Genomic DNA, 16,150 nt, shown 5'->3' with positions numbered 1-16,150 from the left:
TGTGTGTGTGAGAGAGAGAGAGAGAGAGAGGGGGAGGGGGCTCTTATTGACGTTGAAAGGGAAAAATCCTTTTATTTCTATGCATGTACTAGAGCAATAATTACCAGAAAATAAAGCCAACGTGCATGTTTGTGCGTTTTTATGCTCGCCTCTGTGCACGCACTAATGTCCAGTACCCCCCCCCCTCGCCAATCATCGGACACACATAGTTAAGCTTGTTGCTCTCTCTCATACACACACACAGACACACGTTACTGTGTGTCTGTGTGTGTGCAGCAGAGCAATGGAGCAGGGGCGGGGGGAGTTTGTTTAATGGGCGAGACAGGGGACCATGGGGATTAAGCTCTCCCCAGCTGGAGGCTTTAGAGGAAAGGCTGGGGGCTGTTCTGTTAATTCAAGTGGGCTTAATAATGCCTGTGCACCCTCTGCCCCTGACCCTCCCACCACTACATTAGATCTGGGAGGAAACACATGATAAAGGGAGACAGACAAGAGGAGGTGGAAGTGTGTGTGTGTGTGTGTGTGTGTGTGTGTGTGTGTGTGTGTGTGTGTGTGTGTGTGTGTGTGTGCGCGCGCGCAACCTGTGGCCATCTCTACAGTCGAGCACATGCTCAGGGGACTTGTGAGATTTTGCCTCCCATATTACTTGCGCTACTCTCTGGATTTGGCACCAGGCCTCTCGGTTGCTCCACTTTCACGCCACTGCCAGCTTTGTTGAAGCTGCATTAGGATTAATCAACACCCAAACAATATGGCAAATGCTGTCAACTGGGTCAGGCACTGTGCCACGATCAAATGAGGCTTTTCCCTCTTAAACCAATGAACTGTGCCCGTAACCTGCAACGGGGGATTAAAACGTGCCCACTGACATAAAATGACAAGTGAATCCCCGTTAAACCTCAGAAACCTTAGTCTTCTTTGTTTCTAAAGCCCTTTTCAGACATGGAATATGCAACGTTGCTGGCTGTATCAATATATTAAAGGATTCTGACACTCAGACATGAGGGTTTTTCTTGCATGGAGAAAATCTGGCGCCCTTCCAGCGCCAAATAAAGATCACTAGTGTCAACATGAAAAGAAGCGCAAACAAAAAATATCAATTCAACCGCTGAGCCAGCAGTGCATCAGCTTAAATACAACATCTCTGTCTTACAACAGGAGCAGTCAACTCTGCTCTGTCCACAGCCGCAATATTTTGCACAGGCACTGGATAAGCCAGCTAAGCCGCGTGGTTTTAACAAGACCTGGATTCTCTGCTCAGCGCTCAGCACAAGTTATTGTCCACAGCTGGGTTGTACCAAACTCTCCCACTGGTTCTAACAGTAGAGTCAGAGCCATGCTGCAGCTCTTTGGGCTGGATATCAGAATCAGAATCAGAATACTTTATTGATCCCTGGGGGAAATTATTTTTTGTTACAGTGCTCCATTTTAAACCAACATTAAGACAAGACAGACAATATGCTAACTAAGATATCCTCCTCCATCACTGCCAGCTGAGGAGTGCACGTTCAACTTTCTCGAAAGTTCTATGGAAAAACAATTATTCCGATGCCATAAAGCACCAACTAATAACACAAACACAATGTGAAAGTTAATTGTGTATATTTACTTCTTTTTAACGCTGTAATAAATTATGTGAAAGTTACAGTACAATTTGAAATTTCCAACTTTCCACTATAAACCAAGGAACTTAGAAACCAAAGCGATGAGCACTGTGCCAGATGTTTAAAAACCTTAGAAATGTGTCAGTCCGCTGAGATTACTCCAATTCTTTTTTAACTACAAGTGTAAAATATTTGATTCCTTAGCTGATATATGAACATCAGATAACTCACTGAAGGACATTTTAGACCAGCATCTGCGGGGCTCTTTGACATATGAGTGGGTGGCAATTACATTACAGGGTTACCTTGGCAACTGGAGGTTAAAATGTCCACTAGCAACTAGGGCTGGGCTATATCATACCATTCACGGTAATACCGGTATAATGTTGGGCAACGACAAGAAAATGAAATATGGCGATAGAATATGGGTAAAACACGCATGTGTAGTGCCTTTGTTTTCATACACACATGGCGGAAAAAGCATGGCGGCGACGCAGAATAAGAAGGGCGAAAGTGGATCGTTGAATGAAACAGATGAACCAGAACTGGTTTGCAAAAATGCTGCAACTTCAGTGGGTTTGAACTGGTTTGGCTTTCGTCCGTCAGATACACAACAAAGCACTATTTTTGGTAGCGCATGCTAGTGGGCCGTCGTTATTACCGTGTTTTTTGGAAAATACAGCACACTTAAAATCAATCCTTTGATTTTTCTGAAAATCGACAGAGCCCCTCATAATCCTGTGTGCCTTATGTATGAATTCTGGTTGTGTTTACTGACCTCAAAACGATTTTATGTGGTACACGGCGCTCGAAAATCTGTCAAATGTTTTAGTACGACTTTGCTAAGCTACGAAGCCGCACCGCTTGATGGATTGTCGGAGCATTACGGCTATCGTAGGCAGGAGCCTCGCGGAGTGATACGTACTGTGCTTCAACATAATATTACCGTATTGTGTGTGTATAACCTCTTTTTAAGTTTTGTGGATATTCTACATGGTTGTGCTGAGGATATGTCGGCCAGTTTCCACTGGAAATGCCTTTTGGTTAAACTGTCAGCAAGGAATTTGCATTTGCACTGTTAAATTGTTATATAACTAATGCATATTTAAAAAAAAACAAAAAAACAGCTGCTTGTTTAAGTGAAAATACATAGATTTTTTTTTTTTTTTGCACTAATAAAGTTGTGGAGTTGCAAAGTATTTTGTCTAGTGTCAGTTATATCGTCAGTTATATCGTTATCGCAAATTTTCAAATGTATATCGTGATAAATATTTTTGGTCATATTGCCCTGCTCTACTAGCAACCAATTTTCAACTTACCTTTTTTGGAAAAGCATGATATCTGGGAGTTTTTTCAATCCACATTTAAAACCCTTCCTAGTACAGATTCTGGTGACTATGTAATTCTTCTTCTGCTTGATCTAACCGCTGCTTTTGATAGAGTCGACTATGATATCCTAATAAGTTGTTTACAGCATCTTGTGGCACTTCTTTAGGTCTATTTTCCAACTATTTTCTGTCTCACTGATTCTGATCCCTGCAATGCGGAGTTCCACAGGGCTCAATTTAAGGGCTTCCACTGGGATCCGTTCAAAAAAATTGGAACCTCCTTTCACTGGTATGCTGATGATAGTCAACTCTATCTCCTGCTTTTGTAAGTATTTGGTGGCATCATCGCTTAGATGGCCAGTTAAATTGGTGCACTAGTGAAATCTAGCTTCTTTCATTTAAGGTAATTGGCAATGGTGAAACCTTTCCTCCATAGGCAGAATTTAGACAGTAATAAATGCATTTATTATAGTCTTGGCTCGATTACTGTTACACTAGCTCACCAGTCATCTGACTAGCAATGCCAATTTATACAGAAACAGTGATCTTATTTGTTTTTATTGTATTATAGTTGTTCTTACTTTTGTTGTTTTTGGACTTTTATCATTTTCAACGTAATTACTCACTTTTTCAACAGCATGTTCTATCTGCTGTGGCTGTTTTCAAAGTGCTTCATAGTATAGCAAACAAATGTAATAACCAAGCAGCATGCAATGAACTGGCCTACTCACTTAACAAAAATCATGTATGAATAGCTTAAACGGTAAAATGACCAATAAGCTCACAGCAAGGGATGCACTGACCAAAATTCACAAGAATCTCTATTTTTCCTAAAATATTACTGATAAACTAATGGGTGTTCACCCAAACTGTGCTTAAGGTCAAGGTCGAGTTCAGTGTTTACATATTCGCCAACTGATCGTGTCCCGAGTGGATCCCGGAGGAGACACAAGTCCTTATTGGGTTGCATCAGGAAGGGCATCCAGCGTAAAAACTCTGCCAAATCAAACATGCCGAGCTACCTACTGTGAAGACCCCTTGTGAATAACAGAGCAGCTGAAGATAGCCTCTTCTTTGTCATTGAGGTCACATTTTTTATTCTCACCTAAAACAACTTGTAATTCCAGCAGATATTTCAGAAGCGTTCCTGCAGCAGTTCTCCACTCTGTGCTGCTTTTAACCGAAGCAGTCAAGTTGCACAGAACACTTGAGGAGGGCAGGAAATCAAGCCACAGGAATAGCAAAGAGAATCTAATCAATTTTCAAATTAAAAGACCTTATACAGACTGAACACTGCTTCTGAAATGCTCCCAGTCTGATCTAAAGCCATGCCAAGTATGGAACAAAACTGCTTCCAAGACCCAGCTGCCCGTTGTATTCCCAGCGTCAGACAATATGATAGCGTTTGCTTCAGTGTATATGAAACCTATAAAAAAAATTAGAATCAGTATATTTAAATCTGTAGCTTCAACAAAGGTAGAGTGGACTGAAAATACAATGAAGCAAATAAATTGCACTTAAATGTTTGCTAAAATTGTAATGTTATCGACTTAGCTGATATGGTCCATGGGTTCAGATATCCGTGGAAAGAAGCAACTATCCAAACAGCAAAAAGTACGGAGACGGGAAAATCTGTCACTTGTGTACAATTATGAAACAGCTAAAAGCCTACCGGCCTCTGCAAATATGCCTTTTAGATACACTTTGCATTGAGGAAATGTGCCTCAAGTGTCTCAGTAAAGTCAACAGCTTTAAAAAATACCTAAATATTTTAATAACCATCCCAACCAATAAAAGCTTCCCCTGAAAATCTGACATGAGAGGATTGTTGAATGTGTATGTAACTAAATTTGTTTGCGAGACCCATCAGTTTGCTATATCGCGGTGCCACTTCTCTCATCCGCCAGGTCCTTATCGGTGACACTCATATCTATATGGGTGTCACATATACTTCCCATCCCTGAACCTTTATGACAACAGCAGCAACTGAAGAGAGGATCTGAACAGAGAATGTGTGTGTTTGTACAGTTTATTTATGTGAAAAATCACAGTGGAGGGCGGTGTGTATGTGAAAGGTTAGGCGTGACCGACTGTAGTCGGTTAAGACTGAACCAGCTGCAGCTCCGGTGAAAAGACGTTAAATTCCCAAACCCCACGTCTAATCCTGTGAGTTTGGTCTTAATACTCCAATAAAGCGTAAAGAGCACTCAATTGGATTAGAAAAATAACCTCCTAGATAAGTAGACAGGCAGGAGTGGAGTGGCCCAGCTGCTCTCACCTTGGAAAAGGTGACTGAGGACTCACTCCATCAGGAGGTGACTGGTTTATAACTTCAACCAGAGACGAGAGAAGACCGAAGATGGCATCTCGTCCCAGTAATTACCCAATGTGAGGTGCAGGTTTTAATATTAATAATACAATAAAAACAACTGTCTGACATAAGTACCTTTACTGTACTCTCTGATAAAAGGTTTTCTTTAGGATCCACAGAGATCCACTGGAAGCAAACAAAATGCAGAGGTTGTTATTCACTCAAATGTTAGGAGTATCTGGGAGGATATACACAGTGTTGTGGTAACCAGCACTCTGGCAAAGACAAAGACAAAAGCTACAATAATAACTTTCTCTTCCAGAGATAGTCATGCACAATTAGGAGTGGGCGATATAGCCTCAAAATGACATCACAATTTTTCAATAAAATTTGCGTAAATGACAATGCAAAAAAAAAAAAAGTACCGAACAATGTTTTATTGATGCTTGCAGTAAGTGCAAGTAAACAACTAAGTAAACAAGGTGCTGGCAGCTGCGTTATTGCAGTAGCTCCACAGTGTTGTGGTTTACACAACACACCTTACACAAAAATGTACACCAGTGTTTATATGAATAACTATAATGACTAAATGTTCTTTTCTATCAGGAGACTCAAGTTGCAACACTGCTGGGACTATGCACAGGTGGTACTTGTTTTCTTTTAGACAGCCACTACAAAAATTAGGTAACCTAACAGACTCAATTGACTGTTACACAGAACAAACACTTAACATTAACTTTCAGTATTTTTTTTTAAATGCTACTAAATGTTATGACTTTACAGTTTTTCCTGTTTCTGTACCTGATATCTATCCACTTCTGTCCTCTAATCAAGGTAGACTCAAGTATTCATCTCTATCTGTAAACAAGTTCAACATGTTACTGTCTTCATGGTGAAAGTGACAAATAAAAACTCCCCAGTGTCTCTCACATACACACTTGCAATTTTTCACAGTAAGGAAATAACTAAATTGTAACCAGATGGCACAAAAGTACTTGTATGCAAACGTTGTCAAATTCTAAGCCCATTTGTTCTTACTAAGGAAATTTTCAGAGGTATGAACACAACCTAAAAGAGTTGGTTTTCTGAAGCTTGAAAACATGCAAAACTAGAGGACTGCCAGTAGCTTTTGGACTTAGCGTTCCTGACAGATCTGACCGGCCTGCTCGATGAATTTAATTTAGAACTGCGGGGTGAGGATAAAGATGAAATCACCATGATCAGTTCAGTGAACACATTTAAAGCAAGCAGTCAAGTACGCTGCCACCCTGTGACCCGAGGAAATCCTCATATGCAGGCAGAACTTTAATGTCAACCCATTCTTGCCACTTGACAGTGCACGTTATGAAGAGGAAGTCCAAAACATCTTGTCAGAACAGGAGCAGCGCTACACTGCATTTGAATCCATCGAGCCTCTTGGCAGCTATCGGTTTTCTGTTTGATGCAAGTATTGGTGTAGATTACACTGGCTCTAAAGTTGCGTAACTGTTTAAACTGGATTGCTCTGCTACTAAGAACAAGGTGTTTTCTATGCATTAGGGTTCAATTTAGTACATCTGCAATAAATGCAGGGTTTGGGAATGGATTACGAGGGAAAGGGGGAGTGGTCTCCCAAGCTCATGAGAGCAACCTTGAACTGCAGTTTGTTAGTGAAGCAATAATTCAAATCTGCTTTCTCTCACATGAAATTCAGCAGTTTTAAATACACATAAAGAATAACGGATTTGTGTCCTGTCTAATGTTTGATTTGTAGTACTGTGTTTAATCTACAGGGTAGACCTCAGAGAGCTCCATACGCCATGCTGGACCTGCACTTTCCAAAATATGTAACTACACGTTGTAGCTACACAAACCTCAACAACTGTGAAAGGTCTGTTTGTAACTGAAGCATATTAATTAGCACAAAGACAAACAAAATGTAAGAGGCTGTAATTGTATCTGATTTGGTTATTATGCTAATAAAATGGTTGTAGACAAATAAATTTTTTTCCTCTTGCTTTCATACCTCTGATAAACTCTCTACTTTAGGAGATATTCATAAGGATAAACAGAGACTTATGTATTCTCGGATTTGCAGATGGCATTGAAAATAACATAATTTAGCTGAGGTTTCTTGGGACTCTGTGCTTATGAAGGGTTTCACCGATCTGACAAGCCAGACTGCAACCAGAGGTTCCCAAATCCTTCCATCCTACTTCTGAAGACTCACATCAGTGGCAGCAGCAGCACAGTGCAGCATAATCAGGCTGCCACACAGACTGCCAAAGGGCAAAGCATTCGTGTCAGAAGACATTCTGGTTTCGGCTTCAGCAAACAACCCTTACCCTTTCAACAGTAAGAGAACTAGCGGTGGCAACAAAATGTTGCCAGAGAAAAACAGAGGGCATGATTCATAACAGCAAAGCAAAAGTCTTTTTGCGGTTTGTTGTGTTTACCTGGATCTATCACTCTGTTACTTTCACCTTTGCAGAGGGCAAAAACTGGAGGCCATCAAAAGGTTTCTCATAACACAATGGAGAAGGTTTCCAATGTAATTTTAAGTCACATGTAAGCCCAGAAAGATTGAAAAAAACATACTTATTTAATTTAATTTTCTAGCTAATAGAATCAGGGCTCTAAAGCCATGCAGTGACAGGTGACACAGTTCTGCCAGTCACTAAACATAAATGTTTGACCAAAGGGCTGAGAGTCTTCCTCACTGATGAATGCATGCCCTGGACTAGTATCTGTTACCATGGAAACTTGGAATTTAGGAGAACAGAGATGTGCATTTTCCACTCATAAAAATAAATAAATAAATAAATAAAATAGGAAAAAAAAATCACCCACCTGCATGTAACAGTGCACAGCTCAATTTGCCTAAATGCCTGCTTTTTGGCATTTTGGAGAATGAAACTAAACGGCACAAGGGAGTGAAAGCAGCGTGTGGTTATGAAACGTGACAGCATTCAACTGAGGTTTGATTTGGATGATTTTCAGTGCAATCATCTGGGAGAAAAAAAAAAAGTTTAACAGCTTTTCAATGCAAATATTACAAATACTGCCATGTCGAGTCCACACGTCCTCTACAGAACTAAACGGTGCCAGTTAGAAACCAACACTGTGCTACTGCCCCACAAACACTGCTTCTTCTTACTAAAAAACAAAACAAAAACGCAACTCTGTTTAATTGCAGCCAAGAAACAAGTCACATGCGTAATCTCCTCTCTCCCCGACTCAACCTGCATGCGTAAACACGTAGCAGACAACAGTGCTGAAATGAAAAGCCACTTACTGAGTGCCTTGATTGTGGAAACATCATGTCAGTTCCTTGTTTGTTGCTCTCCTTCCCAAACACGATGTTTATATTTCCCCTTGCGTTGCTCTTTCTTTTGTCCAAAGCTAGCCCAGCCGTACACAGGAGCTGTCCAGCGTTAGCAGGATGACTAGCTAACAGTAGCTAGGGGACTCCCCCCACCCCACCACCTCTTTTAAACAAAATAAATAAATATAAAATTAAGCCGATTATAAGTGATGCACTTTGCGGCCGTTAGAGAGGCAAAAGAGTCTGTGTCCTATCTGGGTTGTCCCGACCCCGTATTTACTGCTTTAGCGTGAGCAGGAAAGCACCATCAGTGCTGGCTAAAGCTAGCTAATTCTTCAAAAGCTGTCAGTCAAAATGATTCATCGCCGTCGTAAGCTTTCCGCTTTAGCGCACGAGCGGCAGCGTCGCGAGCTCAGCGCAGGTAAATTAATAACGCCGTGCGTGCACTAAATGTTTGGATGCAGCCCGCGAGCGGAGCGGAAGGTGAACGCCGACCGTGTTTCGCCTCGTGCCGTTGGCCCCCTTACAGCTCGCGGCTCGCTCCCCGCAGCCGCCACAGGGATGAAAAAAGTGAAGAAGAAATCTCAGAAATAACAAAATGTCTGCGGGTTCGTTTCAAGTTCAATCCCGTTTGGTCCAACGGCAACAATTGAGTCGCGTGAGTGGAGGGAGCGAGAGAGATAGGGGGGATAAAAAATAAATTAAAATCGCCGCTAACGCTGAAACTGCAACGCTGCCCGGCTTGGACTTTAACTCTGTGTTTATCCCCTCTTGAACGGAGGGAGTGCGGGAGGATCGGCAGCGGAGCCAGAAAGTCAGCCCCTTCCCGAAGCTGGTGGGTAGGCAAAGGCGACGCTGCTGGGCTGAACGCCCCACACAGAAACACCACGGATAGATGCGCGGAGAGCAGCTCTACACCCCGCGGATCTACAGCAGCAGGCCCAAGTCTGAGCAAGCAGCGCCTCATGCGGACAGGTCAGCACACACAGGCTCTCCCCACTCACCACTGGAGGTTTGTGTGCCATAGTTTATCGCCAAGAATAACGAGTAATTATTACATTAAAAAAATATAATATTAATACATTAAAAATATATATTTTAAAAATAGGTTTTAGTTGTTAGACAAACATCAGAATCGGTCCGAGAACCACTAATCCAGCCCATCAATGGCTTTGAAACATTTGAATGAGGGAATCAAATTTAGACTTACAGAACTGCCCTATGTCCATTCGCACTACACCAAAGTACACAGACAATAACGTAACTGAAATTTCTTTTTTTTTTTAAACTACTACAGAAACTTTTTTAAAAGTAGGTCCACACTTACAATTCATACATCAAGCAGTCATACTTGACAGAGTTAGAAAAGCTGAGAATTTTAAGTGCTTAAATTGCACTTCTTTTTCTTAAATTAAGATATCTCAGGGATTAAATGTGTAGTTAAACTGCTTTGCACTGACAGAAACAGAAGTTTCACTGGTTCGGCCCACTTAATATCAAAGTAAACGATGTAAAATGGACATCCCTGTTGTAGAGAGCTGAACTGAAGAAATCTTTTATGTGAACTCTCTACTCTACTGGGAGCAAATGACTGTTATTTACCTTTAAATTCGCAGTTATGGGCATAGAACTTAATAGAACCACAGTGAGTGTTTTATACTTTTAAGAGTGAAGTTATGAAAATTCCTTAACTCTACGGTAAGATGCAAAAGTTCTGAATCACCCCTCGTTGCTTCGTTTTGTTAGGAAAAATGGGACAATTCAATAAATGACTGCACCGAAGTGGAAACATGCATGGAAATACCGTATGTGAGGCAAAAACAGTCTGGATGCTTGAAATTCAGTCTGTAGTTTGACCACCTTTGTTCTTCAACAGTGTGAAGCCTCTTTGGCTTTCTTTGAATCACCTTTTAGGGCAAAACACTTATAGCTGTCAAACTGTCATCTTAAAATTCAAACAGTTTATTTGTTTTTGCGTCAGACTGGTGGCAACAAAGTGCTCAAAGATACACTTTAAAACTGATTATTTGCCAAGTTGTCTGTTATGTGTAGACAACTGTGTCTTCAGTTAGGGGCCTTTTGTATGCTTGAATGATTCATAGGTCAGTGTTAAGTGGCATAACAAAACAAAAAATAATATTCCTCTGAAAATGGTCAAGGACAAGACTGAAAAAGCATCCGATGCCTAAAGAAAAAATTTGAAAAACTCTTAGATCAGCTGTAGAAACTGTTCAAGACCACTTTAAAAATTACAATAAAGTCTGGCTCCTTAGAAACAAAATAAGCATCAAGCACCTCGTTCATGTACTTTCCTAATATCAAACCACGCCTGAGCCAGTGACAGCGTCTATACAGCATCTCACCTGGGCTAAAGACAACAAGAACTGTTCAGTTAGCACATTGTCTCTTGGAAAATACAGGCGAGGCTCAGAATCCAAGTGTCTGAAGTCCAGTGAACGTTTTCCAGTCTGATGATTTGAGGTGTCATGCCATCTGCTTGTGTTGGCGCTTGCTGCATTTTACCAAGTCCAAAGTCAACACAGCGTATGACAATATTTTAGAGCACTTTACGGTGATGCTAAATTCCTTTTTTGCAGGACACAGCACCTGCCCGCAGTGCTAAAACCACCACCAAATGGTTTGCTGACCATCTTGTTACTGTACTTGATTGGCCAGCTCACACACCTGACTCAAACCCCACAGAGAGGAGGATAAGAAAAATCTAACTTTGGTTCAGCAACACCTCCGCAGCGGCACATGCTGATCATATCCACTGCATCAATTTGGGGTAACTCACGGTAAATGAGGCTGAACCACATACTGAATGTATATATTTATATGCATTTCACAAGTTGGGATTTCCATACTTCAAAACCCATTTTAGGACGTCTTAATCTCAGATTTAAAAGGCGCTAAAAGTAAAAAATAAATATGTGCGCTGTGTTATCAAAATAGTTTTGTGAAAAGTAGTGTGCGATTACCTTCAAGAGTCAAAATGATTTGTTACCCAGTCACTTGAGCACTTGTTTGTTAATATCCATTTTCACTAAACAGTATCCTACCTTAAGACTGCAGAGAGAGGTCGCTGCTTTCCAAAGGGCAGCAGTATTTATACAACAAATCATTTTCCAATCCATGTGGATAAAATGCATTCAGAAATTACACATGACCTTAAATGGTGGAATCTTCAAGTCACTATTTATAAAAAAAAAAAAAAAAAAAAAAAAAATACTTGAGAATAAAAGTACAGGGATGCAAGAAGAGAGTATAGGAACATATTTTATTCCAATTTAAAACATTTAAAGGAGAAGGCTATGTAAAAATCATCATGTATGAATGAGGTTCAGGCAACAGTGGTTGAAATGAAACATACAAATAGAGAAATATGGCTAAAATACTGTAAATCAATAACCATTAGGACCCTTTTCTCGAGGGCGTTGCATGAATAGAGTATCTCACCCCCCACTCCCTCCCCCAACCTGACAAAACGCATGCAGTTAAAATGACACTTATTTTTAAAAACAGCAGTTCATCATTAATCTTAAATATAGAATAAAACTGTCCTTTTTGTTAATTAATCACACACTTAGTGTTTGCTTTAAAAACTGGACCACGAAATCCACAGGTCCTCTGAATTTTTTCCACAACATTGGCACTTGTTAAGAGTCTGGCTTTACAAAGAAAAGGGGATTGGCACACTCATTGTACAGAATTTACATTTGGTATACTTTAAAACAAAACAAACAAACAAAAAAAAAAAAAATACATTACTTTCAATTTGTACACCACTACACAAAATTTGAATTGTCTGAAAAGAAAAATCATGTCAAGTGGTCCTAAATACGGTGTGTCAACCTTACAAAAGGGGAGAAAAAAAAAAAAAAGATGCAAAGAGCTTTTTAATATCACTATATCCATCCCTGAAACCAGAATGGACCTCAAGCATAAGCAACACCCATCAAAGTGTTCTCTCTCTCTCTCTCTCTCACACACACACACACACACACACACACACACACACACACCTCAGAGTACCAACGAGCGTGCTTGAATGGACAAGTTGCATGAACGCAGGCCCATTGCAGCGGTGTATTTTCAGTGCCTTTGACCCAGGGAAACAATAGACAGTCCAATCAAATAAAGGAGATAAGAGAGAGCGCAGAATGGCAGATGTAAACACGCAGCATATTCAACCACCAAAAACACAATGGCCATTTCAGTACCTTCATTTGGCAAGTTTTTCAATAAATACAATTTAAAAAAAAAAAAAAAAAAGAAAGAAAGAAATGAGGCTCAACATGCAAGCTTCATTTGCAAACTAAAACCACAAGTAAGACTCAATTAAATGCTGCAATAACTTTCACTGCACAGGCCTGGGTCAAGTTAAACAGGTTTTTGAAGCCTTTGCTTAACACAGAATTTGCTTGGCACACCATTTTGTACTGGATTGTCATGTGAGTCTTTGTTAAAATGCATTGTGTGTAGAATGAAGCAAAGTAGATATAAAAGAAAAGGATTATTAAAAATAACCGAACCGGCTTTTCTGACGGCTCTGGTCATTGGTAGTGTAACCATGGGACTCTGTGTTAGCGTAAAAATCCACGTCGTCAGCGAGTGGAAACCGACGCCACCGTGCTGACACCAGAGGCTGAACGCAACCTTTGTTTTGTGTTTTTACCGTCTGCAGGACAGTATTTTCTCAAGGTTGCAAGCCACGGCTCAAGGGAACAGCGTTTCCTGAACGTGCCTTTCTGTGGCATCCAAAAGGCCAGCTTCAGTCAGTCAGCATCACATGGGCAAGTGGGTCAAAAATAAAGGCTTTGAAATGTTTCGTGAAGCACCAAAGATCTGACCCTGCCGCCTCGTTCAATGTGCACTTAAGGTCAAAATATCCCAGCATTCTCTCTCCCCCTCCCGTCCCCATGCAGCCAGTGTCAAAGTCAAGCATGAAAACACTACCAATGAAGAGGCAAATATGTAAAAGCACAGAGGAAAACTTTGCATCGCTGATTTCAGCACATAATTCATAATGGGATCACCTGGGTGATAAGGTCGAATAGAAAAGACACTAAAAACATCCTATTGCAACTTAAGAAACCCAACTTCCTTTAGTTATTCTCTTGAAGGTAAAAAAACAAACAAAAAAAAAAAAAAAAAAAAAAACAGGGGGAGGGCGGGGGGTACCTAAACGGCCACCAGCCGTCTATCAGGCTTCTGTGGACTGCTGCTCTCAAAAGGATGTCAACACGCTCCTGATTCAGGCACCCTCCCGAGGCTAATTAATTGCGCCTTTTGCTCTACACCATTCAGATTCCTTTCATTTCTACCAAAGCTGCTAAGAGTAGCCCTTGTGATGAGAAAGTCATGAAAAATTACCTGAATTACATAGTGAAGACAAAAACAAAAAAGCCACATATCAACTCTCGGCTTAATGGAATATTTAAACTACTATCGGGCAAGACGCACAATATGGGATTGGTACCAAGAGCAAACGCATATCCTTAAAGATTACAAAAAGTACAAGCATCTCTGAACAGTAAATATTTAACCACCAAGTAATTTTTTGTCTGTTTTTCATTTTCCTATTTGCATAAAGCACAAACCTGACACAGAAACCTTTTTTTTTTTCCTTTTTCCTATGTCAAGCACTTCAAAAACAGAACTGCAACAACTAAATATATGAAGTATCATTAGAAACAGAACACTTGACCATAAAATAGTTTGATATTTTACAGCAGTATAAAATCTACTCCCAACTTTGATGTTGAAAAAACAAAACTTGAGCTGAAACTAGGGACAACGTCTCATTTACTATATCAATAACAAATAGATCCAATTGATAAATTAGACATACAAAAAAAAAAAAAAAGAAGAAAAATTTATGATTGTGACAGTTTAATCAAATGTTGGCTGATTAATATGGTAAAAATGAAGGCGATTACAGGAGAGGAAAAAGCCATTTGCATGATCATAACCAAAGTTGTGACTGAAGCAAACTGGCAGCGCAAAAGCTTTATTTCATCCAAAACATGACTGCTGCACCAGTTTAATCTGATGCCATCATTCACACATTGTGCACAAGAAAGTTATCCTCACACAAATAAAAATCACAGTACTGTTACACGTGTGATTGAGACAACATAAAGAAATGCCACACAAAGTGAGGTGTTACGCTGTTAAACATCTGGAACGATCCAACTCGGGAGAAAACCTTCACTTAGTTTTTGGCAAAAACCAGCTCCCAAATATGTTTCTTAGTATCTGAACTAGTTAAGGGATTAAAACGATACTGGCAATGTTACTGTATTTACAGAAAAATGTAGGTGGTTTTAATTTAGCAAAATGATAGAGAATTACAGGGGAGCTGGTGTACAGTACGTAAAATACTGGTAGTGTTGTCTCAGTATAAAATCAGGGGCACTGAATAATAAACAGAACCTGACCACTCCTGAAAGGGTTCCTTTGAGTAGTCGCCGTCGATCGGTTTAATTAGCGAACAACAGAAGAATTAATGACGTTAATATAGATGAAAATATTGAAAGTCAAAAGAGAACATGTAGTCATCTCTGTGTAGCCCTCACTCTGTGTGAGCAGCATGAAAACTTTATTTACATTCAACAGAGCTTCTATGCTCTCATTTAGGGCACGTAACCCCCCAGAAAGAGTTAAAAGAACACATCATGGACAATTCAAGACCCCGGAGAACCAAGTACCTCTCTGCACCCCAGCACTGTCTGATTAATTCGTTACCCTCTGCAGATGAGCAGAGTCCAGTGTGTGCCACCTGGCCTCAAGCCCTCAGGCTGTAGTGTATAGCATGCATGGGTTAAATAACTATGGGAGAGAGCCCTTTGTCCGTAAAAGCTTAGTCTACCGGGAGATGGTCCTCTACCCACACGAGCGCAAGTGAGACTGTAGTGTAGAGAAAGAAAAACGTGAGCCACGGCAAGAGCCGAACGAGGAGCGCCGGAGTAGAGAACAACCTCCCAAGAGGTGACAAATGGAGGGAGTGTTATATCTGAATGTGTTTCATGTGTGATTGTGCAAGACAAGCAGTTAATAAAACCAAAAAAATAAAAACAGAGTCCTTAAAACTGGGCAAAACAGCAACCAAGGGTCTGAGTGAAGAGAGGGCAGAATATGGATAGTGTTGGTCTGGTAAAAGCACAAAGCAATGCTCATCTCTTTATGAGTGCATTTCATGCAGATGTGGACACTGCATTGAGTGTGGGGGCTGTGGGTGTCTTGCTTGCACTCTAACCATCTGTCTTTCCAATTTTCCTTCACACCAGGTTGTATTCTTTGAGGTTGAGCTGCAGGATGGTGTCTTTGACGGCCGCAAAGACGAAACGGATGTTCTCCGTGTCGGTGGCGCACGTGAAATGGGAGTAGATTATCTTGTCACTATCTGGGTTCAAGTCCACAAACATCTTCAAGATGAACTCCCGACCTGCCTGCGCGTCCCGCTGAGGACCTGGAAGGAGGACAGAGTGGTGTAGTTAAATGTATTCGCTATGAATGAGCGAGGAGGAAAGGATTCACTAAAACAAAAATAAAAGACACTTGGGTGACAGGTTGCTCAATAAGAGAGCGATGTGACATT

General features: G+C 40.7%; 2 protein-coding genes across 4 annotated transcripts in view; both read right to left on the bottom strand.

Moving 5' to 3' along the window:
* Positions 1–9,421, bottom strand: part of tle5 (TLE family member 5, transcriptional modulator) — a 54,707-nt gene extending 45,286 nt beyond the window's left edge. The window contains exon 1 of one of the 2 annotated variants that reach the window (XM_080877473.1): positions 8,518–9,421. In XM_080877473.1, the coding sequence (XP_080733599.1) occupies positions 8,518–8,544 (27 nt within the window). In that variant the 5' untranslated portion in view covers positions 8,545–9,421. The remainder of the gene's footprint in view (positions 1–8,517) is intronic. The other variant, XM_080877472.1, reaches the window with a different exon arrangement.
* Positions 9,422–14,425: 5,004 nt separating this feature from the next.
* LOC308393374 (guanine nucleotide-binding protein G(q) subunit alpha-like) overlaps positions 14,426–16,150 on the bottom strand; it is a 33,577-nt gene continuing 31,852 nt past the window's right edge. For both annotated transcript variants that reach the window (XM_080877088.1, XM_080877089.1), the window contains one exon: positions 14,426–16,021. In XM_080877088.1, the coding sequence (XP_080733214.1) occupies positions 15,831–16,021 (191 nt within the window). In that variant the 3' untranslated portion in view covers positions 14,426–15,830. The remainder of the gene's footprint in view (positions 16,022–16,150) is intronic.

The sequence above is a fragment of the Rhamphochromis sp. 'chilingali' genome (assembly GCF_963969265.1).
Source record: "Rhamphochromis sp. 'chilingali' genome assembly, chromosome: 3".
Taxonomy (NCBI): domain Eukaryota; kingdom Metazoa; phylum Chordata; class Actinopteri; order Cichliformes; family Cichlidae; genus Rhamphochromis; species Rhamphochromis sp. 'chilingali'.
The sequence above is the reverse complement of the archived record's forward strand: the minus strand, read 5'-3'. Positions and strand labels throughout refer to the sequence as shown.